This window comes from Python bivittatus, unplaced genomic scaffold (assembly GCF_059951505.1).
Source record: "Python bivittatus isolate LINGU-HERP-01145 unplaced genomic scaffold, Pbiv_v1 ctg000080_np1212, whole genome shotgun sequence".
In the NCBI taxonomy this organism is placed as follows: Eukaryota; Metazoa; Chordata; class Lepidosauria; order Squamata; family Pythonidae; genus Python; species Python bivittatus.
The window spans coordinates 77,299,743-77,323,991 of record NW_028277035.1 but is presented as its reverse complement, the minus strand read 5'-3'; the positions used below and the strand labels follow the sequence as shown (position 1 = coordinate 77,323,991).

Below are 24,249 nucleotides of genomic sequence, written 5' to 3'. Positions count from 1 at the left end.
TGTTTGAAAGGACATTTATTATTGCTTTCTCTTATCCAATAATATAGAAAAAGGAATAAACAGCTAGATACTTTGGGATATTGAATGAAAAGGGTGAACTCAAAATTATGCAAGCGCTGGAATAAAGTATAAATCTGAGATATATAGTTAAAAATTGTATTTGATTTTAAAGAGATTAGACATTTACATATGGTTGAATATAGTAACATATAGATTTTAAACTAGAGATATTTTTGTTGAAACATGTAGTGAAGAATCTGGTTAGAACTGTAACCCGGTTAGAACTGTAACTGATATTGTAACTGATACTGGTTAGAATTGTAACTTTTAAGAATTGGAAAAATTAAAAATTACTTATGCAGGAGGAAGTTATTGAAAATTATGAAATGTGCAGAGATGAGTTAAACTGAGATTTGAAATTAGAGTAAGAAGATAAGTAACTTGTTTTTATTAATGATTGGATGAGAAAATATAGTAATGTAATGGATTAGGAAACTTTATAATAGAAATTTGATATTAATTATTATATATATACACATATAATCGATAGATGGAAATGTATTACTAATCCTATTGAAAGTTAAAATTTCTTGTAATAAATGATTTTATAGATTAGCTATGAATGATTAATAATTGTTAATTGATAAGTATACAAGTATATTTTGAATAGATGATATGAGAATTTAAGATTATGAAAGGGGCACCAACGAGTTGGTAACTGGTTGGCACACGCTATAAAATGGAAGATGCTCTTTTTTTATGCCTTTTTATGGTTTTGTTTGTCCATGTATGTTTTGTGTTTGTTGTAAAAATAAAAAATTTTATAAAAAAAAAAAAAAGAAAACTGCAGGGACTTGTCCAGGCAGTCACCAGGAATCAAAACTGATTCGAAGTCACCAAAATAATAATTTATATCCCACAGTCATGATAGACTCTAGGTGGTATTCAAAATACACAATGATATAACCCTACAGTAATATAATAAACTACAATAACATAATAATACAACAGATGCAATGCAACAGATACAATAATATATTAGATGGTGCCACAACTTAGTAAATGACATTCCTGGAAGATATTCAGGAAAACCAAAAGGGAAGGTATTACTTTCACCTCCAAGGGCAACTCCTGCAGAGAATGCCTGCTTTCACCAAACATCTCAATTTCAGGGGCAGTCAGTCAGCACTTTCTGCTTGCATGAAATCTGGAACAAGAAATCTCAGAGATACCCAGCCTCCAAGCTAGACAGCAATGATAACCCTAACTTTGAATAATACCCAGAAACATACTGATAACCAATGCAGTTTCTGTAATATTGGTGTTATATGTCAATTCTGGGTCAGAACCATTATCAGGTGAGAAGCTGAATTCTGTACTGATTGTCTTCAAGGTCAGCTCCATGTAAAGCAAACTATAATAGTACAATCAAGAGCTGGAAAAGGTATGAATGACAGTACACAGTGCTCCTCATTCCAGGAAAGGTGGCAACTAGCATACCCATGAAAGCTGGGCAAATGCCCTCCTGACTACACCTTTTACCTGCTTTTTACCTGCTAGAAGCAGGAGCCACAAGTCTAGAAAGACACACACACCCCCCCCGATTCCACACCTATTTTTACATGGAACAGCACTTTAACAACTCCATCTTGCTTGGCTGAATCTGAGCTTGTTTTTCCCACCCAGTCCCTAATAACCCTTTAGACACTGAATTAGGATTACACCAAACTTTACACTGAGCTTGGGGTTGAGATATACAACTGAATCCTTCTCCCTGAACTAATAAATGGCCTCATCCAGAGGCTTCATGGAGATATTGAATAAAATGTGGGAGAGGACAAAGCTGTAAACTGTAGTGCAATTAAATGTTCTTTTAGGTACTGCAACATAACAAATTTCAAATAAAACCACTCCAAGCAATTAGATATACTGACCTACTAAAATTAATTTCCCCCCATTAAATTTGTTCAAGTTCTACCAACCTACCATTCCTCTCTTGCATTTTTTTTCTCCAATAATGTAGGCTGTATAAAATCTGCTCTTCTGCTACTTCTTTGTCTCTGTATTTGCCTTTCTTCCTTCCTAAATTTTTCTGTTTCATTCATATACTGATTTTGTATTGAAAAAGTATTGTATTTCAATGTATTGAAAAGGTTCTTTATTCTGATCAAAATGGGAACTTAAGCAAGGAAGCATATTCTATCTGATAATTCATTAATCTGCAGATCAATAAAAATCTGATCTATATATCAACATTGCATGCATTTAATTATTAGTCAATTCTGTCAAATTTTACAAGAATTATTTTTAAGAATAAGAAACTGTCAAAATATTGCAACTGTGATATGGTTCCTAAATATTTTTTGTGCTCAACTTTCCCAAATGTAGACTTCTTTGTGCAAAAGTCTCCAAATCCACATATTTTTGAGCCCAGAAATATTTGAAGATATATTAGCAGATCTGTAAACTGTGCACCTGTTTGCACTATGACAAATTCTGTTTTGGCACACCATGTGTTTTTATTTAGGAAAAAAAATCTGTGATAGAATTCTTTCAAATCACTATTCCAAAATACACGCAGAGCTCTTGCTGTTGCAAAGTATTATGCTATGAAACACAGAGGTACTGTATACTAAAGAGCTAAACCCAACACAAATGCAAATCAATTCTTATCCTATAAATTTCACCCAAGCTGAGGGGCAGCAAGAATAATACAATGGTTAGGTTATTGAATTAGGGATGGAGACACCTCAGGTTCAAGTCTCACCTCAGCTATAGAAATCTATGGAATAATTGGTCAGCTGTTGTATCTCAGCTCAACGTACCTTACAGTGCACCTTACAGGTCTGTCACTATACATAAAAGGTATATTTATACAGAGGAGGTATATATAGAGGAGTATTATGTACTGTATGTTATTCTTGAGCTTTTGGAGATAGAAGAGTAAGGATCACAAATCCTTCCTTTCCATGGCTGTATCTATTGTCTTCAGAAGGTCAGGAACACCTAGAAGCAGAGGATATAGATGAGTTGGCACACACACACACACATTTTCCCATTAAAACATGTGTGTGTGTGTTTGAAAGTGAAGTCCTGGGGAGGTATAAGCTTTAAAATACAAGTTGCAGGTCCAAGAAAGCAAGCGTGTGTCAACCCTTGGAGATATGGGCCAAACCTGGAAGCTTGGCAGACCAAAATTAGCTAGCAGACCTGTGAAAATTCATTGGAGCTAATCACAGAGTTTTTTTGAATTTTATCACTATGAATTTTGGATGAGATAAGGGAACAAAAACCTGATTGTCATTTTTCTTCTTTTTAAATGCACTGATGGAGTGAGTTTGATGACTGCCTCTAATTATTTAATACTTGAAGCAAGCAGAATTAATTTCTGTGTGTAGTATTAGCACCTTACCCTGCTGGGCTATTCTCATTGTTACACTACGGTGAGCTGTAAGACTACTCACAGCTACTGCACATGCTTTTAAAACAGGTCAATCTAAATAAATCACATTATTAATATATGATGCTCGTTGCAGCAGCAGTGAGGGGCCAATTGAAATGTGACCTCCGACTGGGCTTATGACTGTATGGTTATAGCATATTAGCTCCCTCCACCCAAAATGTGGAAAAGGGGGAAATTATACTTCATTTTGCAAATGTGCTCCTCATTTGCAAGTATCTATCCTATATAATCTCATTTTTTCAAAAATTTATTAATTCCAATTTTCCATGCTCATCCACTTTTTGGCCTGCGAAAATAAAAATAAAACCAGGCTTCCTTACCCTCACCTGTAAAAAGGAAAAAGCTGTCTCCAACAGTGGAAAGAAGATGCTTAGGTTTTATCAAGACACAAACTGTTTTTCTGCCACTCATATTTAATCCAGATTTCATTAATTTCAACCTTTACTGGCCCCAGGTACAACTGCATGATCACTGCAATCTCAAAATTTATATCATTCTGTTTGAATCTTGGGACTCCAGTGGGCACACTGACTATCCCTGAATCATTCAAATAGTTCATACTTAGTAAAGAACTACCATATCCAGTCTACAAAAATCTGGGAAATCACCAGATGACAATAGAGAGATACAGAAAATTAGCTCTTTGCTGCCATGTAGCAGTCATCTGGGGTTTTGCATCCTAGATATGACAGCCCTACTCCATAGCTTCTCTTGAAAATGGAGAGGAATAGTAGTTAAATAGCAAAATGCCTGCTTAGCGCTCAGAAAGTCCCAGGTTAAATTCCCAGGTGCCTCCAGCTAAAAAAAGATTATGTTTGGCTAGAGAGACAAGCTGTTAAAGTACAAGGCAGCTTTTTCTGCTAATCATTTTATTTAAAAGACTTTTAATTCACTTTTCAGGTGCTAATACCCTCCCATGGCACATTTACATTTTTTTTTAATGTTCAATAAAAAAAAAGCTGGACTAGATCCAGACTTAACCATGCTCAGAACATACTCATTAGTGCATTACGTTGGTGATGTATGTATATTAAGTCAACAAAGCAAAGAATGAAATAAACCTTTTTAAAAAAGATTCATATGACAGAGCCATGGGCATCCTTATCAAAGGGGTTCCAAAGTTGCTAGCCACCATCAAAACAGTCTTCTTTTGAACACGTATCTCATCTTACTGATGAGCCATAAGCTTATTGTTTGTGGTTGGAATATACAACCTGAGACCCCAGGCCAGTTGGCCCCTGAAAGTTTTGAACAATACCCCCAGAAATCCTGCAAAAGATATCACCAGACTGTCACATACAAAATAACAAAAGAGATACAGGTAGCCCTCACTTAACAACCATTCATTTGATGACGGTCCAGAGTTACGACAGCCTTGGGAAAAGTGCTTTATGATGCCTGGGGCCACGTGATCATGATTTGCAACTTTTTTATGGTGGTTGTTAAGTGAATCATATGGTCATTAAGCGAATTCCAACAAAAAAGTCCATTGGAGAAGCTAGATTCATTTTACAATCACATGATTCACTTAACAACTGCGGTGACTCGCTTAACACCCTTCATAAAAAAGGTTATAAAATCAGCTCTGATTCACTTAACAACCAAATCGCTTAGCCACCTAAATTCCAGTCCCTATTGTGATTTGATAGCAAGGACTACCTGTAAATCATTATATGGTTAGGAAGTCATTAGTAAACTAACTCTACTTAGTTTAATTGCATTTAAATTAAATTCAAACAAATTCAGTTTTTGCTGTCTGCCCAACTCTTTGTACTTGGTGATCTGGCACTTTGGAGCCTTGATATATCATTCAAGGGACAAGTGTGGTCCTCAGCCTAAAACACCTTTTATATCTCTTATAGTCCACAGCTCTTTTATGAACATTTAAGGCCAATATTTTTTTTCATTTTTTCCCCCCTTTTATGTTAAAGTCAGTAATATAAAATGTAATAATTGAGCAGTTGAAAAGCAACAGTTCTCCAGCTGCCCCATCCTCTTCCTTTTTTTCTTCCAAGACAGGTTTTTTTAGAAAGAAGAGGAACCCAGCCCAAACAGGAAGGAAGGAACTATGAAGTTGTAGCTGGGAAGGAAAAGGGATGACGAAGAGATAATCTGTAGGATAGCATCCAAAGATTAGTAGGATAAGATAGCAGAAAAAAAGGAGGAACCGTAAAACCAGTAACAAGGTGGCTGATTTTGAATCTGTAATGAACGAATGGATTGCATTGTTGTCTGCAGTTGTGAATGAATGGGTATAAAAGATGGATGACTGGAAAGCAGAAGAACACTGTGTTAGAACACTGCATTTGTTGTTTAGTCGTTAAGTCGTGTCCGACTCTTCGTGACCCCATGAACCATATTGCGCCAGGCCTTCCTGTCCTTCACTGCCTCCCTGAGTTTGCTCAGTTTCATGCTCATTGCTTCAGTGATGCTATCTAACCATCTCATCCTCTGCCGTCCTCTTCTCCTTTTGCCTTCAATCTTTCCCAGCATCAGGGTCTTCTCCAAAGAGATCTCTCTTCGCATTAGGTGACCAAAATATCTGAGCTTGAGCTTCATTATCGATCCTTCCAATGAGCAATCAGGGTTGATTTCCTTTAAGATTGACTGGTTTGACCTCCTAGCAGTCCAGGGGACTCTCAAGAGTCTTCTCCAGCACCACAGTTCAAAGGCATCAATTCTTCGGCACTCGGCCTTTTTATGGTCCAGCTCTCACAGCCATACATTACTACTGGAAAAACCATAGCTTTGACTATGCGGATCTTTGTCGGCAAGGTGACGTCTCTACTTTTTAATATGCTATCTAGGCTTGCCATAGCTTTCCTCCCAAGGAGCAAGCGTCTTTTAATTTCATGGCTGCAGTCTCCGTCTGCGGTGATCTTGGAGCCCAAATAAATGAAGTCTGTTACTGCTTCCATTTCTACCCCTTCTATTTGCCAGGAATTGATGGGTCCAGATGCCATGATCTTAGTTTTTTTAATGTTGAGTTTCAAGCCAGCTTTTGCACTCTCCTCTTTCACTCTCATCAAGAGGCTCTTTAGTTCTTCTTCACTTTCTGCCATTAGGGTGGTATCGTCCGCATATCTGAGGTTGTTGATGATTCTCCCTGTAATCTTAATTCCGGCTTGTGATTCTTCCAGCCTGGCATTTCTCATGATGTACTCTGCATATAGGTTAAATAAGCAGGGTGACAGTATACAGCCTTGTCGTACACCTTTCCCTATTTTGAACCAATCGGTTGTTCCATGACCGGTTCTAACTGTTGCTTCTTGGCCCGCATACAGATTTCTCAGGAGACAGGTAAGGTGGTCTGGTACTCCCATCTCTTTAAGAATTTGCCACAGTTTGTTGTGATCCACACAATCAAAGGCTTTTGCATAGTCAATGAAGCAGAAGTAGATATTTTTCTGGAACTCTCGTGCTTTCTCCATGATCCAGCGAATGTTGGCGATTTGATCTCTAGTTCCTCTGCCTCTTCGAAACCCAGCTTGTACATCCGGTAGTTCTCGGTTCATGTATTGCTGAAGCCTAGCTTGTAGGATTTTGAGCATAACCTTGCTAGCATGTGAAATGAGTGCAATTGTGCGATAGTTTGAGCATTCTCTGGCGTTGCCCTTCTTTGGAATTGGAACATAAACTGACCTTTTCCAATCCCGTGGCCACTGTTGTGCTTTCCAAACTTGCTGGCATATTGAGTGCAGCACTTTAACACTATCATCTTTTAGTATTTTAAATAACTCAGCTGGAATACTGTCATCTCCACTAGCTTTGTTGTTAGCAATGCTTCCTAAGGCCCACTTGACTTCACTCTCTAGGATGTCTGGCTCAAGGTCAGTGATCACACCAGCGTGGACATCAGGGACATTAAGATCTTTCTTGTATAGTTCTTCTGTGTATTCTTGCCACCGCTTCTTAATCTCTTCTGCTTCTGTTAGGTCCCTGCCTTTTTTGTCCTTTATCATGCCCATCTTTGCACTAAACGTTCCTTTCATATCTCCAATTTTCTTGTAGAGATCTCTAGTCTTCCCCATTCTATTGTTTTCCTCAATTTCTTTGCATTGTTCATTTAAGAAGGCCTTCTTATCTCTCCTTGCTATTCTCTGGAAATCTGCATTCAGTTGCTTATATCTTTCCCTTTCACCCTTGCTTTTCGCATTCCTTCTTTCCACAGCTATTTGTAAAGCCTCATCAGACAGCCATTTTGCTTTCTTGCATTTCTTTTTCTTTGGGATGGTTTTAGTTGCTGCCTCCTGTACAATGTTACGGACCTCCGTCCATAGTTCTTCAGGCACTCTGTCTACCAAATCTAATCCTCTAAATCTATTCATCACCTTCACTGTGTACTCACAAGGAATATGATCTAAGTCATACCTGAGTGGTCTAGTGGTTTTCCCTACATTCTTCAATTTAAGCCTAAATTTTGCAGTAAGAAGCTCATGATCTGAGCCACAGTCAGCTCCTGGTCTTGTTTTTGCTGTCTGTATAGAGCTTCTCCATCTTTGGCTGCAAAGTATATAATCAATCTGGTTTCGGTATTGACCATCTGGTGATGTCCATGTGTAGAGTCGTCTCTTGTGTTGTTGGAAAAGAGTGTTTGCTATGACTAGCTTGTTCTCTTGACAGAACTCTATTAGCCTTTGCCCTGCTTCATTTTGTACTCCAAGGCCAAACTTGCCTGTTATTCCGATTACTCCTTGACTTCCTACTTTAGCATTCCAATCCCCTATGATGAAAAGGACATCTTTTTGGTACTAGTTCTAGAAGGTGTTGTAGGTCTTCATAGAAGCGGTCAACTTCAGCTTCTTCGGCATCAGTGGTTGGGGCATAGACTTGGATGACTGTGATATTGAATGGTTTGCCTTGGATACGCACTGAGATCATTCTGTCGTTTTTGAGGTTGTACCCCATTACTGCCTTTCCCACTCTCTTATTGACTATGAGTGCAACTCCATTTCTTCTAAGGGTTTCTTGCCCACAGTAGTAGATATAATGGTCACCCGAATTAAATTCACCCATTCCCGTCCATTTCAGTTCGCTGATTCCCAAGATGTCGACGTTCAATCTTGTCATCTCATGTTTGACCACATCCAGCTTGCCTTGGTTCATAGATCTTACATTCCAGATACCTATACAATATTGTTCTTTACAGCATCGGACCTTCTTTTCGCTTCCAGATACATCCACAGCTGAACGTCCTTTCGGCTTTGGCCCAGCCGCTTCACTCTTTCTGGAGCTACTTGGAATTACCCTCCGCTCTTCCCCAGTAGCATATTGGACACCTTCCGACCTGAGGGGCTCATCTTCCGGCGTCATATTTTTTAGCCTTTTAACATTGTCCATGGGGTTTTCTTGGCAAGGATACTGGAGTGGGTTGCCATTTCCTTCTCCAGTGGACCACATTTTGTCAGAACTCTCTGTCATGACCTGTCCGTCTTGGGTGGCCCTGCACGGTATAGCTCATGGCTTCACTGAGTTACGCAAGCCCCTTCGCCACAACAAGGCAGTGATCCATGAAGGGGAGAACACTGCATTAGGAAGGGAAATCTTCCAATATTGGTGGTTTTGCAGTATGTATTAGCAAAACAGAGTGCATGGCTTATGTTAAGCAGCAAACACAAGAGCAGCCAATCTGGTACCTTCCAGAGGAGTTGGAACTATAACTCCACTTATTATCCTGATGACTTGCTGGCTGGACATCCTGAGATACAGATCCAAGAAATCTGCAGGACACCAGAATGGTGACAATGGCCAAGAGGTTGCTTTCCCTCTTAGGGTATCTTGTCTGACACAAGGAAAGTCAACAACACTTCAAATTGGCCAACTTGCACAACTCCCTGGGTTGGCAAGTGATAATGGTCCATCTCCTTTCAGCATTAAACCTAAAATTTGATTACCAGTGGTACAATGGTTATTCCAAACTGGCTGATCCTGGAAACATCCTCATTGCCTTACCTCCTTAGAATTTTAGGAACAAAGGTCATATAGAACTAAAGATAGCCACAATGATCTTAAGAAAAGTTGCAAAATTCATATATGGGTGCTACTCTTAGGCCAATCTGAAACCACTGCAGCATCTTATTGACAGGGCCTACTCCCACAGAATCATCTTAAAACAAAAGCAAAATGCAGATTCAAAACTTTGAATACCCCTGTTTTCCCCTTTTCTCCTATCCATCTCTTATTTTGTTATTACTTGCTGCTTTACAGTTGTATCTGGTAAAATATTCTGAAGATCTCAAAGATCTGCATTTCATTCTGTCTCTCAAAAAATAAATGGGAGACATGGCTTAGGCTGTTATGAGGTAGGCATAACATAAGGAATAAGGAATGCAAATATAAATCAAAATAATAAATCTCAAATAGGACCCATTTATTTCCTTTCTAATGCTAATTCTTGTGATTTCCATGTACTTTAATGTATTTTAAATGAATCTTTCTTTATCCCTTGAATTGGGGACTGACTGTATATGTTCCATCCAATTGGTTAGCAGTATTGGGTCCCTCCATACATTTTGAAAGGAGGGGGAGAAAAGAAAAGATACAGATTGGGCTCTGACTTCACAGAGACTACAGGGTTTACCAAAAAAAAAACCCAAAAAAACTTTAATCTCAGGTTTATTCCCAAACTACCTCCTGCTAGAAGAAATTAGGAATACAACATGAATAAAGCAATTTACTCATAAAATTACTAATAAATACAATCCAGCCTACTCATTTTTTGCAGGCAAGTGGCCTTGCTCTTCTATAACTGCTGAAGTAACCAGAAAAACTTGTTATTAGAGTCATTGTTGTTCTACTGTTTTAAAAATTCCAACTGCTTTATCATAACTCTTTGGCATAGATGCACACTAATAACATTATTAGTTCTTATATCTAATCTTTTCCCCACAAATCTCCAGGCTGCATTTTTCATTTTTAAGTGGCCCTCACAGAGGTCAACAATTAGATGCAGTATGAAAAAACAAAGCCAAATTCTGAAATCATAGTATCGGCAGATGTCAGTTGAAGTTAACAAAAAAGATCCAAACAATGAGGTCATTCATGCATTTACGGGTAGGGGACAAAACTGTCTTTATTTGTATCTGTACATAAAGTAGCCTTCTGTTAAGACAACCTATGGGATTTACAAGTGCCCTCCAGATTAACTGGACTTCCACTCCCTCGATTCTCTGCCAAAGGTAACAGGAAATTGTTCCAATATGACTTGAGGGCACAAGAAAGTTCAAGGGGGCTGCATATGACAAATAACAGAAGGGGCACCACCACGCAGAAGGTTGAAACTTCAGGATGCTGAATGATGGATTTAAACTACAGGAAGGTAGGTTCTGATTGAATGCACAGAAAATATCCAGACAGTAAGAGCAGTTTGACAGTGGTATCAATTACCAAGGGATGTGGTCAGCTCCCCTTCCTTGAATGTTTTAAATCTGGATCTACGTAGGATAGAGGCACTGAGGCCTCAATGGTTTTAATAGCCTTTTCCAACTCAGTGATTCTTTACCTCCAGTGTCTCTGTAGTATTTAACTTTGCCTAATTGTTGATGTGTTGAACTACAGTTCCTATTTTCTGCAATCAACATAATTGTTTTCTTCATGTAAATCTCATTATCAAATCTAAATAGGGCAGAACCTTAAATACAATGTAAACCATTAAAAATAAGTTCTAATGTTTATAACAGTTTTTCTCCCTAACAGTTTCTTAATCAACAGGTGCCAATATCATTTTCTAACTTGCTTTTTAAAAGTGGGATAATATATCAAGCAAAGTTAGTATTCCGTTTGAATATTCCCATAATAATGAAAAAGTTATTTACTATTTTCTAATTTAAATTAATTCATCTCATGAACATTTTATGACCAACTGAAAGTAAATTATTCCCAAGTGCAAATAAATTACATCAAGCAATTTCACTGGCCACCCTATTCCATAGGGTTTCTTTCAGTATGCACCTATGCATGCAAGCTGGCAAGGAAAATACCTTTCTTAATTGGATTGAACAATTATATTGGCCTCATATTTTTTGTATGCAAAGACTGGGGTAGACAACCTAATCTCTGGTAGGTTTTTATTCATTTCTGCAGATATTTAGAACTGCAGCTTCCACAATCCCGTACCGTTGACCACATTGGCTAGCTAATGGGAACTGATGTCCAGAACATTTGGAGATAAAAAGAATTATCTTTCATACATTCTGCCCTGGTGGTTTGGTAAAAAAGATTAGTCTAAGAATGCTTCCAAATCCAGCTTTTACTCCATAATGTATAAGTGGCCTGGCTTAGTTACAAAATATTTAGAGTTGTAGCTCATCTTTATTATTGTTGTTGTTGTTCAGTCGTTAAGTCGTGTCCGACTCTTCGTGACCCCATGAACCATATTGCGCCAGGCCTTCCTGTCCTTCACTGCCTCCCTGAGTTTGCTCAGTTTCATGCTCATTGCTTCAGTGATGCTATCTAACCATCTCATCCTCTGCCGTCCTCTTCTCCTTTTGCCTTCAATATCTTAATTATTGTACAATTCCGAATAGAGGAAATAATGCTACCACTTCCTGTTTTCCCAACAACAACTGGTCAGTGTTCATGCCGAAGAGAGAATCAGGACTCACAGTCCCCTGGTTTCTAACTCAGCACCTTAACTGCTACCCAGGTTGATAGCCTTTCCTCAGCTCCCCAATTTTTTCTTACATTCCCAGTAGACAAAAACCTGAACCACCACTCTTAAGGGAAAAAAGCACACCTGAATGACACCAGTTTGGGTCAGGCTGCTCTGAAATATCATCAGTGGTGCTGCTCCTCATTGTCCTTGCTGGATCACATAAAATGTTACATTAGGTAGAAGAATCAACCAGCAAGGTACAATTTAATTAACTGAAAAATAGGGCTGTGCAGATAAACAAAACCAAAGATTATTAAAGTTGGCCAGTGTACTAATCACAATAAAAATACCATTAACATTTATAGCATACTTCTTAGCCAGGCAGTGAAATCTTTGATCATGTCAACTTACCTTCTTTAGAGATATTCATATCCCAAATGAATTAATGAACAAATGCAAAATAATGATAATCAATGAGGCAAAAAGACAGATCCAGGTCAAAGCAGCAGAGGCAGTAAGATTTGTTACTTAAACATGGCCTTCATCTGGCACTGAGAAGCATCAAACTCAGTGAACGAAATCTTCCTGGGGCTGGCACTCCACATTCAGGGTGTCATAACAAGAAGGGCCCCTCTCTCTTTCCTGCATGCTTAACTCCAAGGAACAAGGACTCCAAAGTTAATTGTAACATTTAAGCATATTCATTTAGAGAAAAGACATCCAGGGTTTTAATCGTAAGGGAAAACCCAGCACACTTTTAGTGCAATTGTACGTATGTTTCTTCAGGAAACAGTCCCAGTTTTCAGCCTTGAGCAGGCTTGTTAAATGCCGCTATGGAAATCTACAGGCCTTGTTTCCATCTAGACATATATTACACACACATACGTATGCGCACACACACACACACACATTCTTTAGCTTTTTAGAGAAAAGCTGACATGGTTAGGGACTGTTCTGGGACACGAAAAACTGGATGACCAACTGGGAGCAAAATTCTTGTTCTTGCTACCATCTCTAATGGCACCCAGATTTCTGCAGCCCAAATCTAGTAGCGCTAAAAATGACTGTGTAAAAATGTATGCTTGAGTTTGCCTTGATCATTACAGTAGAACATTTCTAGTAGCAGATGGTCCATACGTGTCCAAAATCCCTAACTGGCTATTGATAATGTCAAGCATAGACTTGGTATCTAGTAGGTAAAGTTTCAGCATCTCTTCGACATCCTCTCACAGCAGCTGTAAGCAGAAGTATTTTCCTAAGTGATATTATGGAAATAGTATTACTAAGATATTCAAACAACCTGTTGAAACATTAAGGGAGTTTGGCATAAAACAGTATGTTATCATCAGAAAAGTCCACCGTTGCAAAAGCTTTCTTTCCTCCTCTTTCCAGAATTTCCTTTCAGGAAAAAAAATAACATTTTCCATAAGATTTTGATAAATATCAAGGCTGTGAATATTATGCACATTGAATTGTGAGTAAGCCTTACTGAACATAATGGCTGGGTTCGTGCACCACACTAAACCATCATGTAGCTTGTTTCATCTTGGTTAGCATGGTTTATTTAATAAATTATGATAAAGTATAAATTCAATAAGCTATAGTTGAACAAGCCATGGTTTAATGCAGTATGTTCACACTAGTGAGACATCTGAACAGACACATTCAGGAAGGTACTATATGTAATCAAAATACATTTGATTCAATATTTTCAAAAGATGACCTCTCCTTTAACAGGATAACTAGCCAGGTCAACTTAAATGAAAATATTCCAAATTCTAAATATATATTTAAGTGATAACATGAATTGTAGTCATATTAAGAATTTTTTTCCATAGAAGCAGCAGACTGACTGCAAACAGCCAGATGGTCTCTTTGGGACAGACTTATCATCACTGTTCATTATCACTGTTGCTTTAAGTTATCACATTAGACACACTTATATTGTTTCATGGGCAAGGTGACAGAGCTGTTACTTCTGTCAAATAATATATTTAAATGTTGCTGTGATCAGACAAACTATAATTAGTAGAGCACTACAATTTTAAAAAGGAATGAATTTAGGGTGCTTTCCTTCAAATATCATATTGTTCCAAAACATGCAGAAAAATGAATGCCAGCTGTGTAAATGCAACTTGTGTGAGGAAAAAATGTGTGCCAAAGCAATTTGGAAACATATCTGTGCAAAGGTATGCATGTAATTATTGAGCACACTTCTTGGAATACACTAACTGGTATACTGCAAATACCAGTATTTATAGCACGTGGAATAAGAATTGGATGACTGCGGAGCATACTTCAAGTGATTACCTAAAAACTCCAGGGATTCCTAATTGAAGCTTAAAGGACAAAAAATACATTTATTTATTTATTTAATATGCCACCCATCTTCCCCAAAGGGCAACTCTGGGCGGCTCAAAATTAAAATCCAAAACAGTAAAAACAATAAAAATATAAATATCCCTATTAAAATTAACTAAGTAAAAACCAGGAGGACTGGAAGTTCCAGTCCTGCTTTAGGCACAAAGCCATTTGGGTGACCTTGGGCCAGCCCCTCTCTCTCACCCTTAGGAAGGAGGCAAGAGCAAACCACTTCTGAAAATCTTCCCTAGAAAACTGCATGGAATTATTCATGTAGTTACCCTGGATTCAAGAGCAATCATTTTGAAAAACTCAACAAAAAGTAACTATATTGAAGTTGATGCTGTGATACTGAAGTGGTGGTATCACAGTGCAGAACCAAAGATGTGATCAACACAAGGTTGCTTATTCAGAAGTCTTATTATATTAAATTGCACTTACAGCTGAGGACTGCATTACTCAAGGATGTGTTCCTAATATAGGACTAACATTCCATTCTTTAATATACCATATTACTTGGAAGAAACGCCAACAGGACTCAATCAGTGCATGACATGCAGTGTGCAATTGCACATGAGCAGTAAATGCACTTACATAGGATGAGGTTGTAGCTCTGAGTCAGTAGATGCAGCTTGTAAGGAAAGTCCACCAAAAGACCACAACAATGTGTCATTATCACAGGCACACAAAACATTGTGGCCTTATTTCACCAGCAAAGTCATGCCTTCCACAGTTTTGATAGGAAAAACCTGCCCCCAGAAGTTGTCCAGGATACAATATAACTCAGAAAATTAACTATTCCTTTGCAAGGAGGATTAAATAAACCAACTTCCCCAAGCTCAGTTTCCTTGTCTTCCGACAAAACGAAAGATCCTCTAGATCTATTACGACCATCCGCCAAACGTAGCAAGCTAAAGCTCGTTTTGCTGTGGACGATCCACGCCAGCCACGAAGTCCCACCTCGCAGCCCGCCTAATATCACGGGCTGCGGGGAGCGGTTCCTTCGGCAGAGCTCCTTCCATCCAGGTTCGGGGGCGCACGTACGGAAGCAAAAGCGAGCCTTGCTGAAAGACAGGTGGAAGAGGGGGCAGGAGGTCCTCGTCCGCCACGCAAACGCCCCCGATCGCTCTTCCACATCTGCACGCCAAAGCACCCCGCCAAAACGGGTAAGAGGGCCAAAGTCTGCCCAGGAGACGCACGTGCAAAAGAAGCCCCAAACTCTCCGTCCAGGGAGCCGGCGTGGGCGTTCTGCGCTCACACGGCCTTTGCCTTAGGGCTACGGGGCAGCTATTCCCCGCTCCCCCAGCTACCGTAGCGCTGCTTGCCCACCAAGTTCGTCGGCTGAGCAAGCCCGTCTCAGGATAAACCCCGCCGCAGCTGAGAGAGGCTGGCGGGCAGGATGCGTCTGGGCGGCACCGCGAGCTCGATCACATGGCGCCCAGCGCGAGAAACAAAGGCTCCCCCGGGCTCGGGAACAACCGGCGGTCGGGCTCTGGCGTGCGCTCCTCGTCTCCGCCAGCCAAGCGGCGTTTCGCGCCCTTCGCTGTCCAAGTCGGCGCCTTGGTTTTCTCCGACTTCGGGCGCCAGAAATCAACATCTTGCAGGCCGCCACCTTCGCAGCTCGCACGCCATCCCTTCCCCTTCTAGCCAGCGCGGGCATTTAGGGTTTGCTGGAACTCCGTGGGGCTGAAGCCTCTGGAGCGGAGGGGCCGACAACGGGCTGTCCGGCAGCTTTCGTTCTCAACCCCCCCCCCAAATCTCCCACTATCCCCGTCAACGATCCACGAGCTATCTCGGAGACCTCCCCCAATCAAGTTACGGGGAAAGGGAGATTTAGACGCCCTATTCTAAAATAAAGCCTGAGATGAAGGGAGAACCCCAGCCACCATGAGAGGGGTCACCGCCACAAAGCAGTATTTCCAACTCGGCGCGTGTGAACTGACACACTCCAGGCTCCCAAAGGTCCTCCATCGCTCCCGGGGCAGCGAGCTCTGCAAGTTGCTCGGCTCAAGTTCTCCGGGGCCCTAAAAGGAAAGGGGGGTGCCTTTGCTCCGAAAGCTCCTCTGACAACTCCTACTCCGCCTTGGCGCGCCCGCTCGCGTCCCTGCTCTTGCCGAAGCTTCTCTTCCCTCCACACCCAGCATCGCCCGCGCTCGACTGGCCCGGCTTCCTCCAGCGTGAATGGAAAGCAGAGTTGATTCCAATCACCCAATCAAAGAGTGGATGGAAAGGGGCGAGAGTCAGCCTCCGACTCAGGCAGAGCATCTTCCAGAGCCTTTCCCGACTCGCGAGTACCGGAGGTAGGAGGCGAAACACCAGGACGCAACGCACGACCGCACCGGCGCCACCAATACACCCCCGGCAGACTACCCGGCGGACTTTCTTGCATGCGGGAAGAGAGAAAGCAGCGCGTGCTTTCCCGCCCGCGATCCTTACCTGGAGCGCGTCGCAGGATCCTGGGGATGCAGCCGCTCCGCAGGAGACCGGCGCAAAGCAGCAAGACCCCATTCAAAGCCTTTTCTCCCGACCTGGTAGCTTTGGTGGTGCGCCCGTCGCCAAGAACAGAATGGGCACCCTGCACTTGCGGGTGGGAGGAGAGCGGGATCCACAGCTCGCCCAGCGGAGAAGGGAGTGGATGGCTCGTGAGAGCCCAGGGAAAAGCGGTCCCTTCGTCTCAGGAGGAACTGAAGCCAGCAGCAGGAGGAGAGAAACGGCAAGAGGTCTAACAGTAGAAGGAGTAGGAGGAAAAGTTCCACAGCGACGGGAGTCTGCGACGACCACAACCCCCAGGTAGCCGAAGCCAAACGGCCGCCGGCTCCGCTTGGAAAGCTGGCGAGAAGACCACGAGCGCTCCCCGAGCCTCTTTCAAAGGACCCCGGGGCGGGCGGCCCTGATTGGGCGGCAGGGCGAGCTGCCCGCCTCCTTTCCAAGCTCTGGCGTTTCTTCTCCTCCTCAAACCGAAGACTCATTTGCCTCCGCCCCCCTCCACACTGGCCGTGCACGTGACCATCCCCTTGCCCAGTCCGAGGTAAGGCTGAAGGAGGGAATTCTGACTTCTCCCCGGGGCGCGAAGTAGCGCTCCCCGTCGCGGCCTCGCCTCCCCTCTGCTCGAGGGGTTGTCAGAGAGGCTGAAACTTCCGTGGAAGCAGTCGCGCGACAGGTAATTGGAGACCCGGAGTTGAGGATCTTCTGATTGCCACGTGTACGGGTTTAATTGTGAAGCAGGCATGACTCTCCCACTTTTTGCCACTCTTCGATATATTAAGTGCTAGCTATGGCGCAATATGGTTCATGGGGTCACGAAGAGTCGGACACGACTTAACGACTAAACAACAACAACAAGCTATATAAAAAGAATTCCCCTCTCACCCCTATGGATGGCATGTGTCTTCCTCAATCTCGGGTCCTCTACCAGAGGCCTGGGAGTTTGAGGGGTCTGTGCAGTATCTTAGCTGCTCCTAGCACTGCAGTCTTCTGGACAGAGAGCTCTGATGTTGTTCCTGGGATCTGTTGGAGCCATTCTCCCAGCTTAGGAGTCACGGACCCAAGTGCTTCTACCACCACTGGGACCACTTTCACCTTTATTTTTCACATCCTCTCTAGTTCTTCCTTCAGGCCCTGTTACTTCTCTAGCTTCTCATGCTCCTTCTTCCTGATGTTGCTGTTACTTGGCACCACCACTGCCTTCTGGTCCTTGTCTATTACCATGATATCTGGTTGATTGGCCAGTACTTGCCTGTCAGTCGGAATCTGGAAGTCCCACAGGATCTTAGCCCTGTTATTCTCCACCACCTTCTGTGGAATCTCCCATCTGGACTTGGGAGGGTCTAGCCCATACACTGTGCAGATGTTCCTTTACACAATGCCAGCTAACTGGTTGTGCCATTCAGTATATGCTGTTCCTGCCTGCACCTTACACCCTGCCACTATGTGTTGGACTGTCTCTGAGGCCTCTTTGTACAACTTATACTTTGGGTCCTGTCTCGTGTGGTAGACACCTGTTTCTATGGATCTGGTGCTTAGTGCCTGTTCTTGTGCTGCTGTGATCGGTGCCTCAGTGCTGTCTTTTAGTCCGGCCTTTTCCAGCCACTGATAGGATTTCCCAGTGTCAGCCACCTCAGCTCTCTGTCAGTGATACATCCCATGCAGGGTCTTGTCTTGATGTGGCACTTCCTCCACTTGAACTTCCTCCCACATCTGCTGCTGCCTGAGGCATTCTCTCAGCAGCTCATCTTTGGGTGCCATCTTACTGATGTTCTCCTGGATGCTCTGGGTTTTGTCTAGGACAGTGGCTTTGACACTCACCAGACCCCACCCACCCTCATTCCAGCTGGTGTACAGTCTCTGGATGTTGGACGTGGGGTGGAAACCTTCATACATTATGAGGAGCTTCTGGGTCTTCACATCAGCAGCCTCTATGTCCTCCTTTGGCCAGCTCACTATACTGGCAGGGTATCTGATGAGTGGCAGGGCGGAAGTGTTGATGGCGTGGATCCTGTTCTTCCCATTGAGCTGGCTCTTCAGGACCTGTCTTATCCTTTGGTGGTACTTGGATGTTGCTGTCTTCCTTGCCTCCTCATCATGGTTCCCATGTGACTGTGGGATACCAAAGTATTTGTAGCTGGTCTCTATGTCTGCTAAGTGGCCCACTGGTAGTTCCACCCCATCGATCTTAACTTCCTTCCCTCTCTTTACTATCATCTGGCCACACTTCTCCAGTCAGAATGACATCCCAGTGTCCTCACTGTAGATCTGTGTCAGATCAGTGAGTCGATGTCTCTTTCACTCTTAGCATACAGCTTGATGTCATCCATGTAGAGGAGGTGGCTGATGGTGATTCCACTCTTGAACATGTACCCGTATCCAGTCCTTGTGATTATTTGGCTGAGGGGGTTTAAGCCTATGCAGAACAGCAGTGGGGACAGTGCATCACCTTGGTATATGCCGCACTTGATGGCCACTTGTGCGAGCTGTCTTGAGTTGACTTCCAGTGTTGTCTTCCACAGTCCCATTGAGTTCTTGAGGAAGGTCCTTAGTGTCCTGTTGACTTTGTATAGAGCCAGGCATTCACAGATCCATGTGTGTGGCATTGAGTCATAGGCTTTCCTATAGTCAATCCAGGCTGTGCTCAGATTAGTCTACCTAGACCTTGAGTCTCGGGCGACTGCTCTATCTATGAGTAGCTGGTGTTTTGGGCCTCTGGTGTTGTTCCTAGTGCCCTGAGCTGTGCTCATGTCCTGGCCCATTAGGGTCTTGTAGCTTGGCGGCTAGGATGCCTGATAGGACTTTACATGTTGTGGGGAGGCAGGTTATTGGCTGGTAGTTGGACAGTGCTGTTTCCTTGTGAGGGTCTTTCATGATTAGCACTGTCCTTCCTTGTGTTAGCTAGTCTGGGTGGGAACCTGCTGCTAGCAGCTGATTCATCTGTGCTGCTAGGCCTTCATGGACTGCTGCTAGTTTCTTTAGCCAGTAGGTGTGGATCATGTCCGGGTCAGGTGCTGTCCAGCTCTTCATGTTCTTGGCCCGCTGTTGGATGTCTGTTACAGTGACTGGTTCCTGTTCTGGGAGATTGTCTGTTTTCAGGTCCTGCAGCTACTTTGCATTGGTGTTATGTGTCTTCTCTTTCTCCCATATGTTCTTCCAGTACTGTTCAGTTTCTGCTGCTGGTGGCTTTGCTGTTACTCTATGGTTGCACTGCAGTTGCGAGTACACCTTGGATGGTTCTCTAGTGTATCTCCTTAGCCTGGTAGCCAGTGCTGTGAGCCTTTGTTTAGCAGTCTCTAGGGCTTCAGATGGAGTCAGGCCCATGTATTTTTTCAGTAGCCGAGTCTTATCCTTAATCTCCATATCCTTCTGTAGCTTCACCAGCTGACTAACTTCTCTCCAAGTTGCCTTGATCTTAGCCTCCAATCTCATTTTTCGGGGAGGGGGGTATATACTGCTGTTCTTCTTGATCGTGTAGCCAAGCATTTCCAGGATTACAGCAGCTGTAGTGTATACCAGTTCATTGGTTTGCATTATGGTGGTGGTAGGGATTGTCATGAGGGCTCTATTGAGATCTTCTAGCATACTGTCTGATGGTACTTCTCCACTGAGCCTTGGTAACTGGTCTTGAGGGTTGATTGTAGCTAGTTTATCCATGATCTTATGCCTCATATCAGCTGCTGTGCTCTGTAATGGAGGGGGTGGCAATGACATTCCAGCTTCAGGTGTTTGCTGCACATCCAGTTAGACTTCCAAGTCTGCTTGAGTCCGGGTTGTAATGGGGAGTTGGTGTATCTCAAGTTGTGAGAGCAGCTTCCTCTTCACTATGTTGAAGTGCTGGTTAACTAGTTGTTTCTCAGTGTGGATGTAGGTCTTCTGTCCATCCATAGTTCCCTCATACATTTCATATATCCCCTCTCATTAGGTCTACTGTTGTAGTAGCATTCCATCAATTCTAAGTTCTCTTGTCTCGTCCATGTATGGTTTGTTCCAGTAGCCCATTTATTGTCAGATTGTCCTAGTTCCCCAACTTCTAACACAGACCTTGTTAATCCGGGTAATGTCCGAGCTGGCATAACTCTCTTAGTTCATGTCACTCTCATATTTGAGGTAGGCAGGTGAAACATTAGGGGGTCTTTGCCCAAGGACCCCTACTGATAAGGTAGGTTCCAGCCAGGATTTGAACCCCAATCTCCTGCGTCAAAGACGGTGTTCTAACTACTACGCTATCCAGCCACACTAATCATCAAAGGCACTTCTGTGCCAAAGGTGGTGCTCTAACCACTATGCTATCTAGCCACTTTAATCGATATATATATATATATCTCCAGTCCGAATGACATCAATTAATATCGAGATACATAGATAGATAGATAGATAGATAGATAGATAGATAGATAGATAGATAGATAGATTAGCTCTGGTTTGTTAGAAACAAATACTCTAAATGCAATTTTGCATTTTCAGTTCACCTAAGAATCAGCTCAACAACTTGATTACTAAAATGTAAAATGTAGTTTCCTTCTTAAGCTCACATTGGGAATAAACAATGTCTTATTTAACTTAATTCACATCCTACTCAAATTATATATTATGCTGTAGCTAACAGGTTCAACCAATTGCTACATCTATAATTTAAAAAAATAATAATATACCCCATAGCAGGTGGCAGTATCTAAATGACCCTGGATGATCTCAAAAAAGCTAGGCAGTCAGACCTGGTTGCAGAAGTAACTGGCTTGGAGTCTGATTGGAAATCCCAGGGCTGAAGGTAGATTGTAAAACTGAAACTGGAAGAATGGAATGGGAAAACTCATTCCAGATTGCTGCCAAGAAAAGTACATGGACACAGCCATGTAGTCACCAAGCGTCAAGCTCACCTTGAGAAGGAACAGCGTCTTGCTTTCTCCATCATGTCCCAGTTTGGACTAACCATTTGGGCCCCTCCTGAGCGTGAAGGTTTGAAGTCTAACCCTAACTGCCCTGAATGAAAGCAAAACATGCTTGATTTCAACTGAGTTGTTGGCTTGGAGTTGTGACTCAAGCATAGGAAGTTGCATGGGTTTCAAGAGTATTTACCTAGGAAGTGTGTATATAGAATTGTTGACCCATTTCCTATCTCTGTGCTTAATGCTCATACCCCAAAGGAACAGGACCAGCACATGGATGGTGTCACTTCCTGAGAATAAGGACACATTTCAAGGAAGAGCATAATTAAATGATCAGCAAGTGATGCTTTATTCCTGCAGGACTTCCCCTAATACCTTTGACTGTAGTCAATTTAGATGGCAAGGCTATGGACCAGTGATTTCTTGCTTTCAGCTGTGGTGAAAACTCCAGCACAGGAGTTCTAGAAGATGGTTGTTGATTGCTGCCAGGAATTTCTCCCCATTAGAGCACCGGTAACTCCTGAAGCCATTCTTCATTATGTTTAACCTAATTGCCCTGGATTCCTGGGCAAAGTTCTCCTTAAGTAATTGTATGCAGCAGTGAAATTGCATATAATATGTAACTGGAAGCCTTGACGGCAAGCTTTTAAACACAGTGGTAGTGGAAAGGGAGAGAAAATAATATTTTATAGAAGTTTACACATGTCGCAGAGAACCACAGACATGCTAAATCTCTGTTCAGATGTAATTGAACCTTGCATTTTTTTCAATTATATCATCCTGACACTGGCTCAAGAAGCTGGAAACAGGAACAAAACAAGTTTAGAAGACTGCTAAGAATAATCCACCCACAGCCATGGCTTTGAAATGGGTAGCCATGAAAATCATTAAAAAAAATAAATATAACAATATTGTGCTAGAGGAAGGAGACCCCACTGCTTATATATTTCCTCTGTTGAGTAAATTAAAGAAGATGCTCTGAAGAATTATCACTATATGTAATAACAATATATCCCAGTCAATTCAGCAGCCAAGGCAATTGAAAACATGCCCGGAAAACAAAAACAAAAACAGGGCAGTCATCTAAACATCCTTCATAAAACTCTTTGTTTGCTAATCAGGTGTTTTTGTCAAGTAACTCAAAAAAAGTAGCTGAAAACCTTCCTGAAATTTCTGTTCATTCTTAAAGATGAAACAATGGAGTCTTCCATCCTGCCTTGTATTTTTTTTTAGCTCAGGACTGGCCCGGAGTTTGCTCGGTCTTTAGGCTAATTCCACAGGTTCCTTTCCTATCGCCCTCTCTGTTTCCACTTGTGATGGCTCACTCAGCAGTTGAGAACTTTTGGAAAGCCTAAAGCTTTGTGCTAGATGCAACTATTCTGCACTCTTAATTTTTCCATGCAGTCCCAATCATCACTGTGACAACCTGTTGTGCCAGAAGTGTGCTTGGAATGATATTTCTGGCCAGGATAATCCTCAAAAGTGCCAAAGTGCTCACTGTGTATATTGAATACATAATCATATAGGGGGTAGCCTAATCCTACATATTTTCTTAATTATCTAGGATCAATCTGAAAGTGAAGACTTTTGTGTCCTGCATTATCTGGAATGATTATAACCACTTCTGCTCTATTTCTTTTCTTCTCAAATTGGCCCATTTCATCCTCACAGTTTTACAAGCCCTCAAAATTTTCCTAGCATACAAATACTAATACGCCTTCCTCCTCCTATTTTCCCCACAACAATAACCCCATGAATTGAGTTGGAATGAGAGAGAGTGACTGGCCCAAAGTCACCCAGCCGGCTTTCATGCCTAAGGTGGGACTTACAGTCTCTAAGATCTCACAGTCTCCACATTTGTGCATGTAGGAATTGTATATGTGCAACAAAGACATTTATTAATGCCCTCGTTATTTTTCCATTTCTGATCACATTCCAATCAAATGCAGATACCCATTTTTTCCCTGGTAGTTATTCAGCTGCATAACACCTCTAAAAATAACGGGCTTACCCATGAGCTGTTCTAGTGAGTTTCCCACAAGATCACCCTTGCTGTAACAAATCCCATAAGCAACTGATCACACTTTTTCCTCAGTATAATAGTAGTCTACTATGTAGAGTAGTCTACTATGATTTTTTTTTTTTACTGTCTGTATTTTAACATTTTTCCATCATAAAATCCAATTTCAAAAAAAGGGAGCCAATTCCAGTATGGCCTCAAGGTCAGGCAAGTTTATCTGCGTTAACAAGATGGGAGACCTCAGTAAAGAACTTTTGGTAGATCTGCAAAAACACCAGATTTTATTTTATTTGTTAAACACAAGTGAATATTAAGAACTGCATTTTATAATTCTGAAAGTAGGGTTCTGTTGTAATAAACAGCATGCATTTCAGCGCCAAGCGTGTTTGTCATTAGTGATTCATTTCGGAAGAGCAGATTTCACAGATAATTAGCGTTA

At 42.0% G+C, this 24,249-nt stretch overlaps 1 protein-coding gene across 6 annotated transcripts in view; it reads right to left on the bottom strand.

Moving 5' to 3' along the window:
• The window catches only part of TAFA4 (TAFA chemokine like family member 4), a 166,517-nt gene extending 149,188 nt beyond the window's left edge, over positions 1-17,329 (bottom strand). For 5 of the 6 annotated variants that reach the window (XR_015794949.1, XR_015794948.1, XR_015794951.1 and 2 more), the window contains exon 1: positions 15,012-16,138. Coding sequence is in view for 1 of the 6 variants with exons in the window: in XM_088134363.1 (XP_087990489.1) it covers positions 15,012-15,111 (100 nt within the window). In the remaining 5 variants the exon portion in view is untranslated. Of the gene's footprint in view, positions 1-15,011; positions 16,139-16,853 lie in introns of those variants that run through there. The other variant, XR_015794950.1, reaches the window with a different exon arrangement.
• Between the last annotated feature and the right edge of the window lie 6,920 nt (positions 17,330-24,249).